Below are 16,141 nucleotides of genomic sequence, written 5' to 3' on the forward strand. Positions count from 1 at the left end.
AGGCCACACCCTGGTACGATCACATCAGAATCTTTGGGGGGGACCAGGCATCACTTTATACGGTATAGGTTTTAAACTCTCCAGGTGATTCTAAATGCAGCCAAGTTTGAGAACAAACTCACTGGTCTCCTTTTGGCACGCAGGTGACCTAAGTGCGCGATGGCCGTTGGCTGTTTTTAATCACAGAGTCGGAAACAATAGAAAGGCGTCTATCGCAGAAATAATTTACATAGAATCATCCCAGAAAAAGAAGTCAATTTGGGTGGGGGCGTGCGTGCCTCCGCTCGGCTTTCCTTGGGTCCAGGAGCAGCTGCAATTTCCTCAGTGAACGCCGAGGGGCACCCTCTCCCTCCGCGGTCCTCCTGGAACGCCTCCCCATTTCGGATCGCACAAAGAGCGCGGCCTCTTCCCGGGTGACATCACAAAGGGCCGATTCCCCGCCCCTTCGGCGCCACCACGTGTGTCCCCACGCCCGGCGGCCACCGACTTAGTCCCTCGCCGGCCAGACTGGTCAGCGGAGGAGGGAGGTTGGCAGTGGCTGGAGGCCTCGCTATGGGAAGTTGCTCCTTTGCTCTCTCGCTCCCAGCCCTCCTCCCTAGTTCTCCGCAGCCGTGGTCGGAGGAGAGCCTTGGGAGGCGCGGGTTGCAGCCGCCGCCGCCTCTCGCCGCCGGAGCGGCCGCGCCGCTGGGCAGGTGCTGAGCAACTCCAGCGCCTTCGTCGCCCCCTCCCGCCTTCGCCCGGCTGCCCTGCTGCCGCAGTGCATAGGGGATGTTGGAGGTAGATGGGCTCCCGGCCGGGAAGGCAGCGGTGGATGCGGCGCTGGGCAGAAGCAGCCGCTGATTCCAGCTGCCCGAGAGCCACGCGCTCCCGGCGCCCCTGCGAGCCTCGGGCTCAGCCATGGGGACCTCTGCGAGCGGCAGCACCGCCCTCGCCTCCTGCAGCCGCCTCGCCAGAACCACGATGATCGCGGTTTCCCTCTTGCTGGTGAGCGCTCGGGGGCACCCCGGGCGGCGGCCGGGTGGGAGCTGCAGGCGCGGCTCTCCCGGAGCAGGGCGGGTCCCCGGGCCCGGGTGGCGGGAGGCGCGGAGTCGGGCGGGCTGGGTTAGGGGGCTTGGCAGGGAAGGCAACACACTGGAGGGCTTCTGCCGGTCATTTGGGGGAGACGCAGGGCTCCGCTGGGACTCCGGAATGAAGGCGAATGGTGTCCCTTGCTGCGTTGGAGGAGGTGGCCGCCGAGCTGCCTGCGCATTTCAGGGCTTTTTCCTCTCCTCCGCCCCCTCGTGCTCCCACCCATCTCCCCCTCCCCAGGCACTGGCCACTGCTCCCTCCGTGTGGTGTGGGGCCGGAGCCGCGATGTGCGGCGCCGAGGGATGGCCGCGGCCGCCGCTTTGTTACAGCTGCAGTGTCATGTCTGGATGCTACCGCAGTGGGGACGAGGGGTACCGGTGCGCGCCGGACGCTGGAGACCGCCCGCTGCACCCGCGCCTTGTATGCCTAGCAGGGCGTGAGCCGCTCCTCCCCTGTCTCTGTTCCTTGGCTCGGCTGGATCCCAGTTTCTGTACGCCAAAAAAAAAAAAGAACCCTAGGACCCACTCTCAGGCGCCTCCACAGCCTCGGCCCCCAGCCAGCCAGAGCGGGGGCAGGGGGGGAGAGATCTGCATAAAGGGAGACGAATTTTCTCGTCTTATCTATCCTTCCTTTCCCTGTGGCCTGGCAGGTGACCCTGCAGGGAGGGGCAGTTTCCATAAACTGCATTCAGCCCAAAGGTTTGCCGTATAAGTAATCCTTTATCACTTACCTGGTCAAAGCCTGAAACCACCCTTGATCCAAAACTTATCCCCAACTTCCCCAGATCCCTTCCCCGTCTTTTTGAATGTTACGGGGAGGGGTGAGTTAGGTGGAAGAAAATCTCTTTGAGATCAAACCTCAAAGTGGCCATAAGCCTCCCATTCCTATCTTTTTATCTCTCCAGGGAAGATGGAGATTCTCAGCTAAAAACCAAGTAAGAACAAAAAACAAGAGTCTATTTTCTTGGCAGGGTTGTGTAAGGGAAAGGCAGGCTTGCTGTCTCCTTCCTGGAAAGGGTTTAATGCCTGGCCAACCCAGATCTGCTTAGATCCCAGGGCATTGCAGTTGCTATGGCCTGGGAATTCATCCTACAGACACTCTGGTTCCCTGTGTGAGTGTGTGTTTTAAGGGGAAGAGAGAGAGATGAAAGAAAAGTTTGGTGCTGTTAGCATTTTTAATGAGGTGAATCCCAGTCTCCCGTCTCCTTTTTCTGCCCACGTGTAGTAATGGCAAAGCCAAGATTTGCAGTCTTGAAACAAGTGTGGATGGTGAGCAGCAGGGGGTCTCTTTGAGCGGTGAGGTTGGATTGACGGTCTTGGTGTGGAGAGAAACCATCTAAATCCATGCAACCGTAATCCTAATACCAGTGGCGTTAGATCTATCCTTGAGTTTCCTCCTTCACAGCCTTAGATCTACTACTCTACCCTTCCACATGTCTCTCAGATCTCTCCAACACATCTGATTACTATGCTCCCCGTAGAGTCCACTCCTAGATTAACTCTTAAGTCAGGGCGATGTTTCCTTTATTTTACCTTTTAGCGTGAGATAGGTGCTTTACATTAGGCCTTGATGTGATCCAAGTGTAGGTTGCTTTAACCAACTGAGAAAGAGCCCAGCACCTTTTCCTAAATCATGAAACTCTGTTTATGTTAAAACTGTACATTGGATTGGTAACTGAACACCTGAGAATTTACGTTTGGCTATCTCTCTGAAAAATGAATTATATAGTAGAGCTTAGAAGCAATCTCAAGGTGTTAACTAAAATACGAGTCCTTAGTCTCCTGCTAACTCTATTAGAAAGGCTCTTCTTCAATTCATGGAATAGCTTGGGGTTGAACCCTTTGTCCTGAAGAGTGACTGAGAGGGTGGACCAAGGGGTTCCTAGGGGCTCCGTGGTAACCCCCAAGCAGGATGGGGAGGCAATGTCTTTTACTTTCTCTATCCCGACTCTGCAAGCTCCCATCCTCAGTCAGGATCCGTGGTGTTAATCGATAATGTGATAATCTTGTGACGTGGTCCGAAGGATTATTTATCCCACTGGGATTCTTGGCCATGTGAAAATGACAGACACCAGGTACCGGAGCCCAGGTAAATATGTCAGGGTTCTCAGAACGCTCCTGGGGGAGGTGGAGAGGTGTGTGACCTACCCATGTGTTGCAGTTAGATTAAAGAATAATGAACGTGATAAAATGTCCTGTGTATACTGGCTTTCAGTTAACTCCTCTTTCAAATATCTCCCTTATCATGTGGCAATATTTGTTGTCATATTTTTGACACTTTTTCTTGTCACGACAGGCTATATGAAAGAGAACTTAACTATAAGCTTTAAAAAAAACTAACATAGGTATCCTTATAAATATGACGTATCTATGATGTAGTATGATTTTATTTATCACATGTCAGGTGCTTTCTGTACAGTATCTTATATACTCTCAACATCTCTGTGAAGCAGATGGTGTTAGCTCCATTTCACAGATGAGAAAATGGAGCCTGCAAAAACTTCATTGGTTTGTCCTGGGCCACACAAATGATGGCACTGGGACTAGAACCCAGAATTGCCTGACTCCTCAGTTCCTGTTTCCCCCACTCCTGAACCATGCCGCCTGTTTCACAACTCCAAATTGCTCGATGATGAAATGTAACAACAGAGAAGGCACACTGGGGGAAAGTGGAGAATGACGGGTCTGATTTGTTGCAGAATATAAATGAGAATTGCACGAGTGCCTTTGCAAGGAAGTGTGCTTGCTGCTTGCTTCTGAAGAATTGTGTCTGCATGGTATTGGGAAGCAAACCATAAACCGAAAGACAAAATACTGTGTGTCCCAGGCCAAAAGTCTGGAAGGAAGATAAATGAGACCTTTAGGTTTGTGCTAGTGTTAAGGAATGACCTAGCAGGCTTGTCCAGGATCATACAACACACTCAGAGATGTCTTTTACCCTCAGGGAGCTTGCTTTGACTGGACAGATGAAACGTTGGCAGTGGGGTAGTCAGAAGAGAAGGGAGCCATAATTGATAAGGAAATGAGGTCTGAAGTTTTGGAAACTGCTATTCTACATGTATTGTGAATTCCACATAGAGGGGCATTTGCTGTAAGAGTCTGTTCAGAAGTGTGGTGGTCTAGAAAGCACCACGTATTAGTGTTTGTCTCTGTCATTGAGACTGGCTGTCTAACTTAGTACTACCTCTTGTTCTTCACTTATCGAAGTTAATTATCTAGTATCTTGGCACTTGACTTTGGCTGTTTGATTAGGCAGGCACAGAGTGTTCTGGTGGGGGCTGAGTTCCTGAATGGATGTGGTGGCATGTTTAAGTAGAACTTTAAATCAGAGCTGATACTATATAAAAACGTTTGCTCCTTTCTGTATGCTTTAACTCTACAATCCTAGAGCGGGAAAGCTGGAAGGGAAAGCTGGAGTGGAGAAGAAAAAATTAGCCTACATTGAGCACCTTCTCTGAGAGAAGCACTGCCCTAGGCAATGGGAACCCAGGTATGAATTAGGATTTGGGTCTCGCCCGCAGGTACAATTTATTATATATGGTATATAAAATGTACGTGGCCATCAGTAGTGCTGGTTGGCTTTCATTCTCTCCTATAGAATTGGTGGATGAATGTACTAAAAGCAATACATGAAATGTGGTTGATGTTAAAATCTTTCAACTACTTGAAGTAACTTTGGCTGTTAATCTGAAAGTCAGAGGAAGAAAAATCTTCTGTGTTTCAGAATAAGATACGTTAGCCTCGGTAGGGACAGTGACATAATCAGCCGAATAGGGAACGCAGACTTGTGCTGGAATGCAGGTTTTCTGACTTAACCCAGGAATCTCCCATCCTGTTGTCAAAATGTATAGAATGGGATCAAACTTTTTTATCTGAACAGTTTCTAAGGGCATATGGCTGAATCTACCTCAGGTCCAGTCTAAAACAAACAGAAAAATAAACTTCCCGTGTAAACAAAATACACAAGCAAACTAAATCAGCCAGAAAAAAATTCCTTGTAATGGAATGTAGACTAACATAAATTGAGAAAAAAACCCGAGAGTAAATAGGCAGAGATCTAACAATTGACTAAATTACATGTTAGTTTGATTAAATTTGGACAAAGTTGATCAACCAGCTGGATACGCTAAGCACAGTTAATGCCATATTTTCCAGGACAGTTTGCAGAAGGCTCCTTTCTACAAGTATGTCCTTATTGTATAGGGGCAAGTAGGTGTGACCTCCTAGACTGGCTCTAGCAGGTGGTCTGTGTACTTTCTGCACTGTGGATTAGAAGGCAGAGACCTCACACTTGAACTTCACACTTGGCTCAGTTCCTGAAGATGAGAGGTTAAGCCTCTTTGGAGACTCCATAGGCAAGTCGCAAATTGGTTTTGTACTCAGCTGGCCCTTTATAAAGCATGTGAACTAGAATGGGCTTAAGTAACCGTTATTAAATTACTTTTCTGGTAACGGGAAACGGTCGGATGCATCATCAGACTTTTTGGGGGGCCAGTATGAATTAAGTGAGTTTTCACCATGAAAACTGCAATGCCTGACAAATTCTGGTGGTGCCAGATCACTGGCAACTTCCTGGCAAACACAGGTGCTTCTCTTCTGTGGCAAGAAGAACCCAGGTTATCTGATGTGTTCGATGACCATTTGGAGCAGACTCAGTCTGGACCACCAGGCACAGGTATGTCTGTTTGACAAAATGAAAACTGCAGCCACACTAGGAGTCATCTTGGTGCCCAAAATTGAATCTCTATTTAGCATTAGCAGGACACTGGGCGTCGTTGCTGTAGGAGTAGCAACTGCTGAGCTTTGATTCTTTAGGAATAGGGGCGAGATCATGAATAAATACCAGCCTTTCCCCAGTGTTTGTATTTGTCAAATATCAAAAATAAACAGGAATCCTAAGTTGGCTTGAATCCTGCCACCTGGTTTTCCTACCACCTCCCATTTCCAGCCTGAGTCCAAGAGGAGAGGAGCTGGGCAGAGGTTATAACCCGGGAGGAACCTGGCAGATGTCTGTGAGTGTGTGCTGGACTTGGGGCTGTACAGAGGTGGGGCTCACTTTTATTAAGCTGTTGATTCAAAGCAGTAGTGATCTCACTCTTCTTGCGGGGTGCTAAAGGTCACTAGGAACGGTTCACTTCCCTGGATTTTGGCTATCTGGATTTTTTTTTTTTTAACATGTCAGCATCCTGGCCTTGGAGATGATAGATGTTGGCAGTGGTGGGAAAGTTGCGCTCAGAAGGACCCCAGACAGGGTGGCTTGTTAAGGCACTGAGCTACAGCCCCATCTTCTCTTTAGAATATTTGAAAATTATGTGTAAGCATGTTCTAAACAAAAGCAGGCGTGGGGACTTAGTAAGCTAAGTCATTGCAAGGCTCATTATCTGATCTTCATATAATTTCTGCCGCCAGAACTGCTTGGTGGCTCAGTCGCTTGGAACCATTTGCAAATCTGTTTTGGGAGGAGGAACATGAGTTTAACGGATTTAGGAGAGAGGCGAGGAGTGAGTCCATGAGTCCTGGAATCAAATGAGAGCAGCCATGCTTTCAAGAGGGCTTTAGCACTGAGAACTCACAGGGGAGGGATATTAGTGGCTGTTAATATTAATCTTTGATATTGATATCAGGAGCTCCTGTTTACTGAGCACTTATCATTGATAATTGTGTTGCATACCTTCTACAAATGATCTCAGTAAATCTTACACGTCCAAGAGGTCGTAGCCTTAGCCCCATTTTGTGGATTAAAGACTGAGGCTCAAGAGAGGTTAATGTCAAGCAACTGGCAACTGCTAGAGAGAGGATGCAAATCTAGGCCACTGTGGCTTCAGGCACACTGCTCTTTTTGCCACATTGTGGATAGGGGACGCATAACCTTAACTTACCGGAATTTTGTTTCCTGTTAAGGGAATGACTTTACCCGAGAGTTGAACATTCTCTTTCCATCCGATGAGCACTTCTGCTCCATTATGGCACTTGGAAGTTTAGCCAAAACAGCTGATTATAAATTAAGAGCAACCTGTGTGTGTGTGTGTGTGTGTGTGTGTGTGTGTGTGTGTGTGTGTGTTGAAAGGGAGAGGGCGTGGAGTCATTGGCAAGCATTTTCCTATGGTGTGACTCTGACGGGCAATGGTGCCATGGTTAAGACGGAAAGATACTCTTGCAAATTGAAATGTTATAAATAGGGAATGGATACTTTGCTTTCCTGCTCCTTGGGTCATTTTGAAAAATATTTGCTTAGTGAGTAACAGTGTGACATGGGTTCTGCTTAGCAATGTAGTTTCACCTCACTTATCCTGAGAAATTGAGGACCTTTTAGGGTTTTCTTTGCTGCCAATCTGATTATTTGTATAGGATTAGTGCATGGGTTGGCATCATCTGTTGTTAGTATTTCCTTTGTTAACTTTCATTTCAGGTCTCTTAGAAACTGGTTTAACTTCATGGCTGTGTGAGGTTCATCACACTCCCTTGTAGAGCTCTCCTAAGCAAGCTTTTAAACATATCTCTTCATAGATTGTAGATACTATAGAAAGGCAAAGGGTGAGAGGAAATTTAATCACTGGTTCAGGGCAAGAGGTTGGAATTCTGATCTCCCAAAGGAACTCTGAGACAATGCCATTATCTGATTTCATCCTTAGTATGGCCAGGTCAGCTTAATCAGGATTAAAAGAGGCAGAAGTGGGACGGTTGGGAAGGGGGAAAAAGATTCAAAAGCAAATGGTGACAGGTTCTCAGAATAACTTAATTGGTTATTATTCACTCCTTGCTCCTTTACTTCTAGAAGTCCAGGGCTTCTCTCTCCTCTTGAGTTTAAATCTTATGTTAAAAATCTGGTCCAGGAAAAATACCAAATCATTCAAGGTTCGGGTGTGCTTCTTTCCTCATTTGGAATGCTCAGGGCTAATGGTGTTATTCCATTTCAACTTCTCAAAGACGACAATGTGCTATTCATCTTTGTGTTTTTGGCTCAATGCCATGACACATAGTAGTTAAGCAATAAATGATTGTTGAATGAATTCCAGAAGGATCTTGCCCTAAACTAACTGTTCACTCTAGACAAGTTAGAGGGCAGTTGGAGCTTGAGCTATAACTCACTACTGTGAGCTACAATTGAAGGGTATTTGAGTGATTAACAGAGAACAGTTTAGAGGTAAGCTAGTTGGCAGACTAGAAGAACCTAGTGGGCATGTGTCTTCCCAATTCACTTCATTTCTTTGACAGTGTACAAATATTTATATGTAGTTAAAACTAATGTGTGCACACTTGGTTGTATTCTTCTTCTCTTTATGTGGCTATTTCTGTTACCTTACAGAGATATATTTCATTTATATTGAATACATATTTATGGTGCATGTCTTAAATGTCAGGCATTGCTAGACATTGAGTATATGACAGTAAAAGGCTATTCATGGTTCCTCCTTCTTGAAGGTCATACTTTATCAGGGAAGACAGAAGGAGGGATAGGTAAGAAGGACAAGCTTTCTTAAAGAGTGGAGGGAAAAGTGTGCCAGTAAGAAGGAACAGCATGTAAATGGCCCAGAGGTAAGAAAGAGCCTTCATGTTCACAGAATAGAAAAAGAAGGCCGTGGTTGTTGGTGCTCAGTGAACAGGGGCAAAGGATGTGTGGATTGAGGTTGAAGAGGTCGTCAGAGGCCAGGTCATACAAGACCTTTAAAGGTGTGAAAGTGTCAGGACGTCACTCAGAGTACAGTGGGAAGAAGGGTTATAAATACAGCTTCACTTAGATTTTTTTTTTGAAGATCACTCTGGCAGCTCTGTGAAGAATGGATTAGAGAGGGAAGTGTAGAAGCAGGAGGCCTGCTGGGATCTTTTGCTGTAGGCAGGGGAGAGATGATGGATGTGGGGTGATTACCAGATAGATCTGAAAGATTCTGGAAAGTTTAGTAATGGTGAGATATGAGGGGACAGGTGGGGTGGAAGGAAATCAGACATCAAAACTGACGCCCTGGTTCCTGAGTTGAATCTATGGTTGTCTGATTACTTTGAAGGGGAATGCTGGGGGAGCAGTGGGTGGGATTGGGGAACCCAAAGTTTGGATGTGTATGAGTAAGTTTGAGGTACACATGGTTCATGTCAGCTCAAGCCTTCAGGCCTGCCATTTTTAATACCCTCCTTTCCTCCAGTTGGCTGTGTGTTGAGCCATCCTACTGTTGTTGGACGCTTGGATTGCTTTCCCCCCACTGCAGGCAAGCAGCACTAATGAAGTTGTCTTTGTACAAACCAACTGCTCTTTTTCCTTTTGGATTGTTCCCAAAAGTAAGGTGTATTTGAGGTGCCTTCCCCAAAGATTTGAGGTCACAGGAAATGAATGAACTGTTTTTATGGCTCTTGCTGCATATTTCTAGATTGTCTGTAGAAAGACAGTTCCTTTAGAGTGCCACCAGCAACCAGTAAATGTGCCTTCTTTCCCACAAGCCTGCCAGCATTGGAACTCATCATTTTAATTTATTTATGCTGCTTTGCTGTAGATACGTAAGTATCCTTGCTTGTGCAAATTCGCATTCCAGTATTTGCTAGGGATGTCATCATTTTACCTTTGCAATTTCTCACGTCGCCCTCTGTCTCGACAGTTGAGGGGAATTTGTTGTTAACCTCATTTGCATTGATGCTTTACATTTGCGGTTATAAGCTTTTATTAGCTGTGCATGGCACAGACTTTTACATTCTACTTTTAATATTATTATATTTAATAACACAAAAATGTAGATTAGCGTTCTTAAATCCATTTTCTTTTTGTGTCTGAGAAGATCTTTGTTGTTGGTGCTAATTTTGTTGTTAATAGTCAGAAATCGATCTCTGTACAGATGGGCTAAATAAACTATTGTGATCACTTTGAATTTTATATTTGATCTTTTTAATGTTGGGTTTGTTGACTTTTCTGGACTTGAGTGTCATGTTGGTGGTGAGAACTACATCAGTGTGTTCTGCAGGACGTTGATACACTTTGCAGTGAGTAAAGGATTGTGTGGTTAAATAAGTTTGGGGAGTGCTGGGTCCAAGGAGGTCACCATTTTCTGCAGCCTTCTGGCAGATCTTCTTGGAGCCATCAAGAGGATAATATTAATTGTGCCTCTCCAAGAGAGGGCTGTAATCAGGAGCATTTCCTAAACTTTTAGACCAGGCATTGGTAAACTTTATCTGTAAAGAGCTACATAGTAAGTATTTTTGGCTTTGTGGGCCATATGGTCTCTGTGGAAACTGCTCAACTCAGTCTTTCTAGTACCTTGAAAGCAGCCCCAAGCCATACCTAAAAGAACGGCTGTGGCTTTGTGCCAATAAAACTTGATTTAGGGACACTGAAATTTGAATTTCAAATAATTTTCGTGTGTCACAAAAATATTGCCCTTCTTTTGATGCCCCCCCCGCACCCAACTATTTAAAATGTAAAAACCATTCTTAGCTGTGGGCCGTAAAAAAGCAGGCAGCTGGCCAGAGTTTGTTCACCCATGTTGTAGACCCTAGAATCATTAACATCTTGTGGGACTAGATCAGGGAAACTCACTCTGGAAAGTGCTTACTTAAATTCTGCCCCGTTTGTCTAAAGTATACTTCTTCATAGTAAATTCGCTCTCCTCTCTTGTATGTTCTCATTTGCTATGCACTAAGTTTATATTTTAAATCAGTTTTGAAACGCTCCCTTGTTTGTCTTTTACCCCATTGTTGTACGGTCTGAATTTTTTGTTTTGTAATACGCTCCAAGTCTAGTAAGGGTATGTTTTCGGATTACGGCTTTTTAAAATCTGGAGTCTTTGACACATTTCTCAGGAAGTGGAAATTGGCATTTTAATTGGGGGAATTTTAAAAGATTCCCGAAGGAATGAAGCTAAAATATAGTAAAATGATAAGTAGGATAATTAAAATAACTAACATTTATGGAGCACTTAACTTGTGTCACACATGTCCTATCCGCTTTATCTGTATTAAAAATTAATTCTGAAACCCTCTTAGGAGAGTAGGTATTACTATTATCTCCATTATACTAATGAGGAAACAGAGACACAGGGCTGAGTCCCTTGCCCAGCTCCCCCAGCTAGGACCTGGTAGAACTGTGTCTGCTCAGCATACTCCAGGCTAAAATACTTTGTTTATGCTTTCATGTTGGAGCTGTTGCACTGGCTGTGTTGTTAGTTTTGCCTTGGTTTAATATAAGGATTCTATAAATTCTTAGTGAGCGTAGAAGAATATTTCCCCAAACCTTTACCACTGTCAATTAATAAAATGGGTTCTCCATGTAGGTGAGGGTCTTCGCCTATAGAAATGGCAGTTGCTGTGGACGGAAGGAGATGAACTTCAGTGGTCCAAAGACTGAATGCTGAGTGTACACACTCTTTTTTCTGCATTGCAGGTTCCAGGAAAGACAGCATGTGTGTTAATTAAGTCTTGCCCTTTTTTCCCCTTTTCCCGGTGTCTCCTAAGCTTCAGTCCTATAGTCAGCACATTCTCGCTTTGGCATTCTCTATATTTGCAGCTTTAATAACAGTCCTCCTTTTGCCCTGGCAACAGAGGACTTTTCTTTCTTTCTTTCTTTCTCTTTCTTTCTCTCTCTCTCTCTCTCTCTCTCTCTCTCTCTCTCTCTCTCTCTCTCTTCTTTCTCTCTCTCTCTCTCTTTCTCTCTCTCTCTCTCTGTCTCTGTCTCTCTCTCTCTGTCTCTCTCTCTGTCTCTCTCTCTGTCTCTCTCTCTCTCTCTCTCTCTCTCTCTCTCTCTCTCTCTCTCTTTCTTTTTTTTTAAATCAGAGAGGATAGTAGGAATTGCAAGAGTCAACCAAATTTATATAACATAACTGGGGACAGTTCTGTTTGGGCTTTGTGGATGTTTTACCTTTAGAACTTTCCTCTTCATACATTCTTTTTCTCCCTCTAAACTTAGAGAATTCCCCGTAGTCAGTGCCTTGCTGTTACTAATTTAATGTGATGCTCAAAATAAAATGGTCAGAAATTCTGGAGGTGTCTAGCTTTGCCTGGCTTTTGCCTTTTGATCATGTGTTAGCATGTTTTATAGTCACCATCTCAAGAGTAACTTGATTGCCTTGTCTTTCTTATACTATCCATAGTAACTGAGATTCCTCTTAAAATACTAGTTTTATGCAGCATTAAAATTTTTGTCTATATTAAACTCATAAACAGTCTTCCTGCTCATCCGTTATGAATAGACAAAAGTTTATCACTACCTTGAGTTTCAACATTTCTTTATTAAAAATGATTGGAATTTGATAAGAAACAAGAATAACATAAATATGTTATACTTATAAACTGCAAGAAATTTTTTTTCCTCATTTGTTTAAAGGATGGGGTCATGGTATAAGAACTGTTAAAAGATAAATTGGCATCAATGTTCTGACATGTATTAGCACCCCGGGTGCTTCTTATCTTCAGTCAGGCCCATCTCTGTGCCCTAAAGCAGAAGTGACACTAGGACAGGTATGATGTGAGCCACCACAGTGAGTACAGTGATCCGGAAGCCCTTATAGCTGGCCATTTTAGAGCTATCTCTCTTCCTGCCTTTGACATTTGTTTTGTCCTAGGTTTTACCTTTTAATCACTCAATAAATATTTATAGCGTTCTTACATCCTGTACAGTTTGGATGGTACACTATTCGCTCATTTATCCGTTATTGTTGGTGAAAGAAGTGTCCTGAATAAATGAAAATTTCCAAATAACTAAAGTTTAAGCTAGGATGGAACATAGGTTACTTCTGGAGAATAATCTCGTTCCACTGCTTATAATTCTAAACATTGAGTTAGTGTTTTTTTTTTTTTTTTAATAAAATGGAGGAGGGGATGTTTTAAATTCTTCATTACATTTGCTTGTCATCTTAAGCACCATGGTGAGCATAATTCTTATAAGCCCGTTACGGTTCTGTTAAAACAGAGTGATATCATCAGGGTCTTTGCAGGTGAAACGAATGATTTGCCCTTATACCAAAGGAGGCCAGACTGCTATGTCTCTGAGTTAGGGTGGCTACGTGGTGGAGGACTTCTGGTTTACTCGCAGAAGTTGCTTTTATATCTGTGCCCATCTCCAACAGTCTCATCTCCCACCACACTTTATTTTGCTGCTTCTAATTATTTACGGTCTGCAAATCCATTCACTCATGTAGTCGACAAACACTTGTCAGGTATATCTTGAATTGGGTACTGTCCTTGAGTGCTTGGGTAGCCTCAGTATGTAAAAATAGACTCTATCCTTCCTCTCATGGAGCTTGTGGTCCACAGAGGAAGACACACTAAATGGATAAATTTAGTGTGACTATAAAATTATGGTAGTGATATAGGAAAACAAAAAGGAATGAGGGGAGACAGTGAAACCCAATGTAAGCGAGGAAGAAAGGGGACGGCAGGCCAGGGGTGGCATTTAGAGGATGTCCTGTCTGTGTGAAAGATTTTTGCATTTCATTCTAAGTCATGTGGAAAGCCGTTGAGAGTTTTAAGCAGGGATGACAGTTATCAGATTTGGTGTGTGAGTGAGAGTGGGTGTCAGGAAAGAAAGCCAAGAACTTAATACCCACTGATGGACTCCAGAAGAGGCTTGCGGGTTCCTGGGAGTGAGCTCTTGATCCCTGCATTTTTTGATATTTCTTTTGACTGATCAGTGCACGTATTGGCAGACTTTTGTTTCCTAAAAGGGTCAGATAGTAAATATATATATATATTTTTTTTTGTAACTGAATTTTAAAAAATTTATTGGGGTGACATTTGTTAGTAAAATTACATAGATTTCAGGTGTACAATTCTGTATTACATCATCTATAAATCCCGTTGTGTGTTCACCACCCAGAGTCAGTTCTCCTTCCATCACCATATATTTGATCCCCCTTACCCTCATCTCCCACCCCCCACCCCCCACCCCCTTACCCTCTGGTAACCACTAAACTATTGTCTGTGTCTATGAGTTGTTGTTTCTCATTTGTTTGTCTTGTTCTTTTGTATAGTAAATATTTTAAGTTTGTGGGCCATATGGTCTCTTTTGCAACTATCCAGCCCTGCCATTGTCGCATGAAAGCAGCCATAGGTAATACCTAAATGCATGGCTGGGTTCCAATAAAACTTATTTACAAGAACAAGTGGCATGCAGGATTTAGTGTGCTGACCCGTGGCTCAGAGGATGCTTTATTTATTTTGATGATCTTCATTTTGAGGTGGTTGAGCAAGGGAGGAAGTGCAATCTGCTTGGTTGTCCCTAGCCTTGAACTGCTTATAATCATTATGTGAAGATAAATACATACACTTATGAGGACATCAACAAACATTATAAGACAATATGTAATTAGGTACCAAAATGACGAACAGAAACAGGAAATGTGAGGAACAGTTTGCTCATCTGCTTGGAATCTGGGTGTCTAGGAAATGTTGTAAATGGTTCATGGAGAAGGTGGAACTTGACAACTGCAGTAAAACCAGGTCCAACTGATCTTAAGGCAGAGGCTGGACAAGAACACATCTTGTGTTTTCTAAATCTTTGCCCAGGTATTAATTTTTCTTCTTTAGGTCCGTTCCTCCCCCAGGCAGAAAAAATATATATAGTATTAATGTTCACACTATGTCATATTAATACTGTGTCATATTAGTAGGGAAGAAGAGGAGTGACAGGTTCCAAGTTATGGGTTTTATGGAGACTTCTTTTGTCCTTGAAGAAAGCTGTCTCAAAAGACTGAGAACAGCATGATTGTACCTGTCATTTGGGATGAGAAAGAAAGAAAAGAGAAACTGGGGCTGGGAGTTGGAAGGGTAGGAGGGGAAGCTGGAATATAGAAAAATGCATGCATACACTGAAATATGAACAAGCAGGCAATCTCCATGTCCTCAGAAGGAAGTATCTAAATTAAGGGATATCCAACTGTTGAAAAGAACTTGACCGTTATAAAGAATGAAGTAGTCTCTATGTTTTGACATGAAAAGAGTTCAGTGGTGCAGTATTAGAAGAAGAACAAAATAAAATCACAGGACAGTACGTATGGCCGGTCCGCTTTAGATATGGAAAACGAAATCAAACCCAAAGCAACTGAAACAGTCAACTTAAAGTATGTATGTATGTGTTATGTGCTCAGAAAAAGGTCTGGAAAGATGAGTTTCTCTGAGGATGGGTGGATTTGAACAGACACCTAAAACATTTTATTCTATTTTGTAATTGTTGGAATTATTACAAGAATGTTTATTTTTGTTATTAAAAATAATAATGAAAAAAGAACCATATTCAAACAAAAAGTGCCAGGTTGGCAAAGAGGTGGGAGGCGGGAGGGGCTCTGATAGTGGAACTGGGCTGTCTCCAAAGTGTTTCTCAGAATCAGAAAAGATTCAAGCCAAAGGGGTCAGGCCTTGGTTCAGTGGGTCCAAAAGTTGGTTGGGCATCAGAATTGCTTGGAAAGCTTAAAAACAACAAAACAGAACAAATTCCTGGCCCCACTGCAGACCCACATGATCTCAGGCGATGGGACTGAAGATGTGAATTTTTTCAAAAGCTTCCCAGGTAATTTTGATGCTGTGCTTGAGGCCTGAGGCTTTGGGGAACCTCTGATTTAATTTTTCTGCCTTTACAAATGAGAGAATTAAGGCTCTTAATCAGGTAGAAGTCAGCCTTGGGTGTTGTGGCTCCTGTTCTCTTGCATTTTTCGATGACTGTGTCCTGATTCAGGTGTTTTCCCTAACAGTGGCTTCTAAGTATCAGCTAAATTTGTGTTTACATTTTATAGGGAACATTATTAAATACTGTTTTTGAACGTGGTCCCCTCCTCCCTACTACCTATTGCTTCACCCCCGGAGTCATCTTTGGGAATAATTTTCCCATTGTTCTAATTTTCTTAGAAACCAGAGGGTTACCACCAGGCTAGTGGAAAAAGCTCTCGTTTTAGATCACGAGTCTTCAATTGACTAATTGGCCTTAAGAAAATAACATGTCTCAGGTGCCACCTGTATTTCTGTTAAAGGACAGGGACATTGCCACCTCTTCGTCTTAGCAGGGTTTCATTGAAGACGAAGAGCCCAGGGAACAGTTCCTCCAGCTTTGTAGCTCAGATGGGTTTAGCCTTTAACTTTAGAATTGAAGGAACTCTTAGACAGGTCCC

General features: G+C 43.7%; 1 protein-coding gene across 1 annotated transcript in view; it reads left to right on the forward strand.

The window, feature by feature from the left end:
- Positions 1-454: 454 nt before the first annotated feature.
- TNFRSF21 (TNF receptor superfamily member 21) overlaps positions 455-16,141 on the forward strand; it is a 67,426-nt gene continuing 51,739 nt past the window's right edge. The window contains exon 1 of the mRNA XM_081038405.1: positions 455-984. Coding sequence (XP_080894531.1) covers positions 898-984 — 87 coding nt within the window. The 5' untranslated portion in view covers positions 455-897. The remainder of the gene's footprint in view (positions 985-16,141) is intronic.

This window comes from Rhinolophus hipposideros (genome assembly GCF_964194185.1).
Source record: "Rhinolophus hipposideros genome assembly, chromosome: 3".
Taxonomy (NCBI): Eukaryota; Metazoa; Chordata; class Mammalia; order Chiroptera; family Rhinolophidae; genus Rhinolophus; species Rhinolophus hipposideros.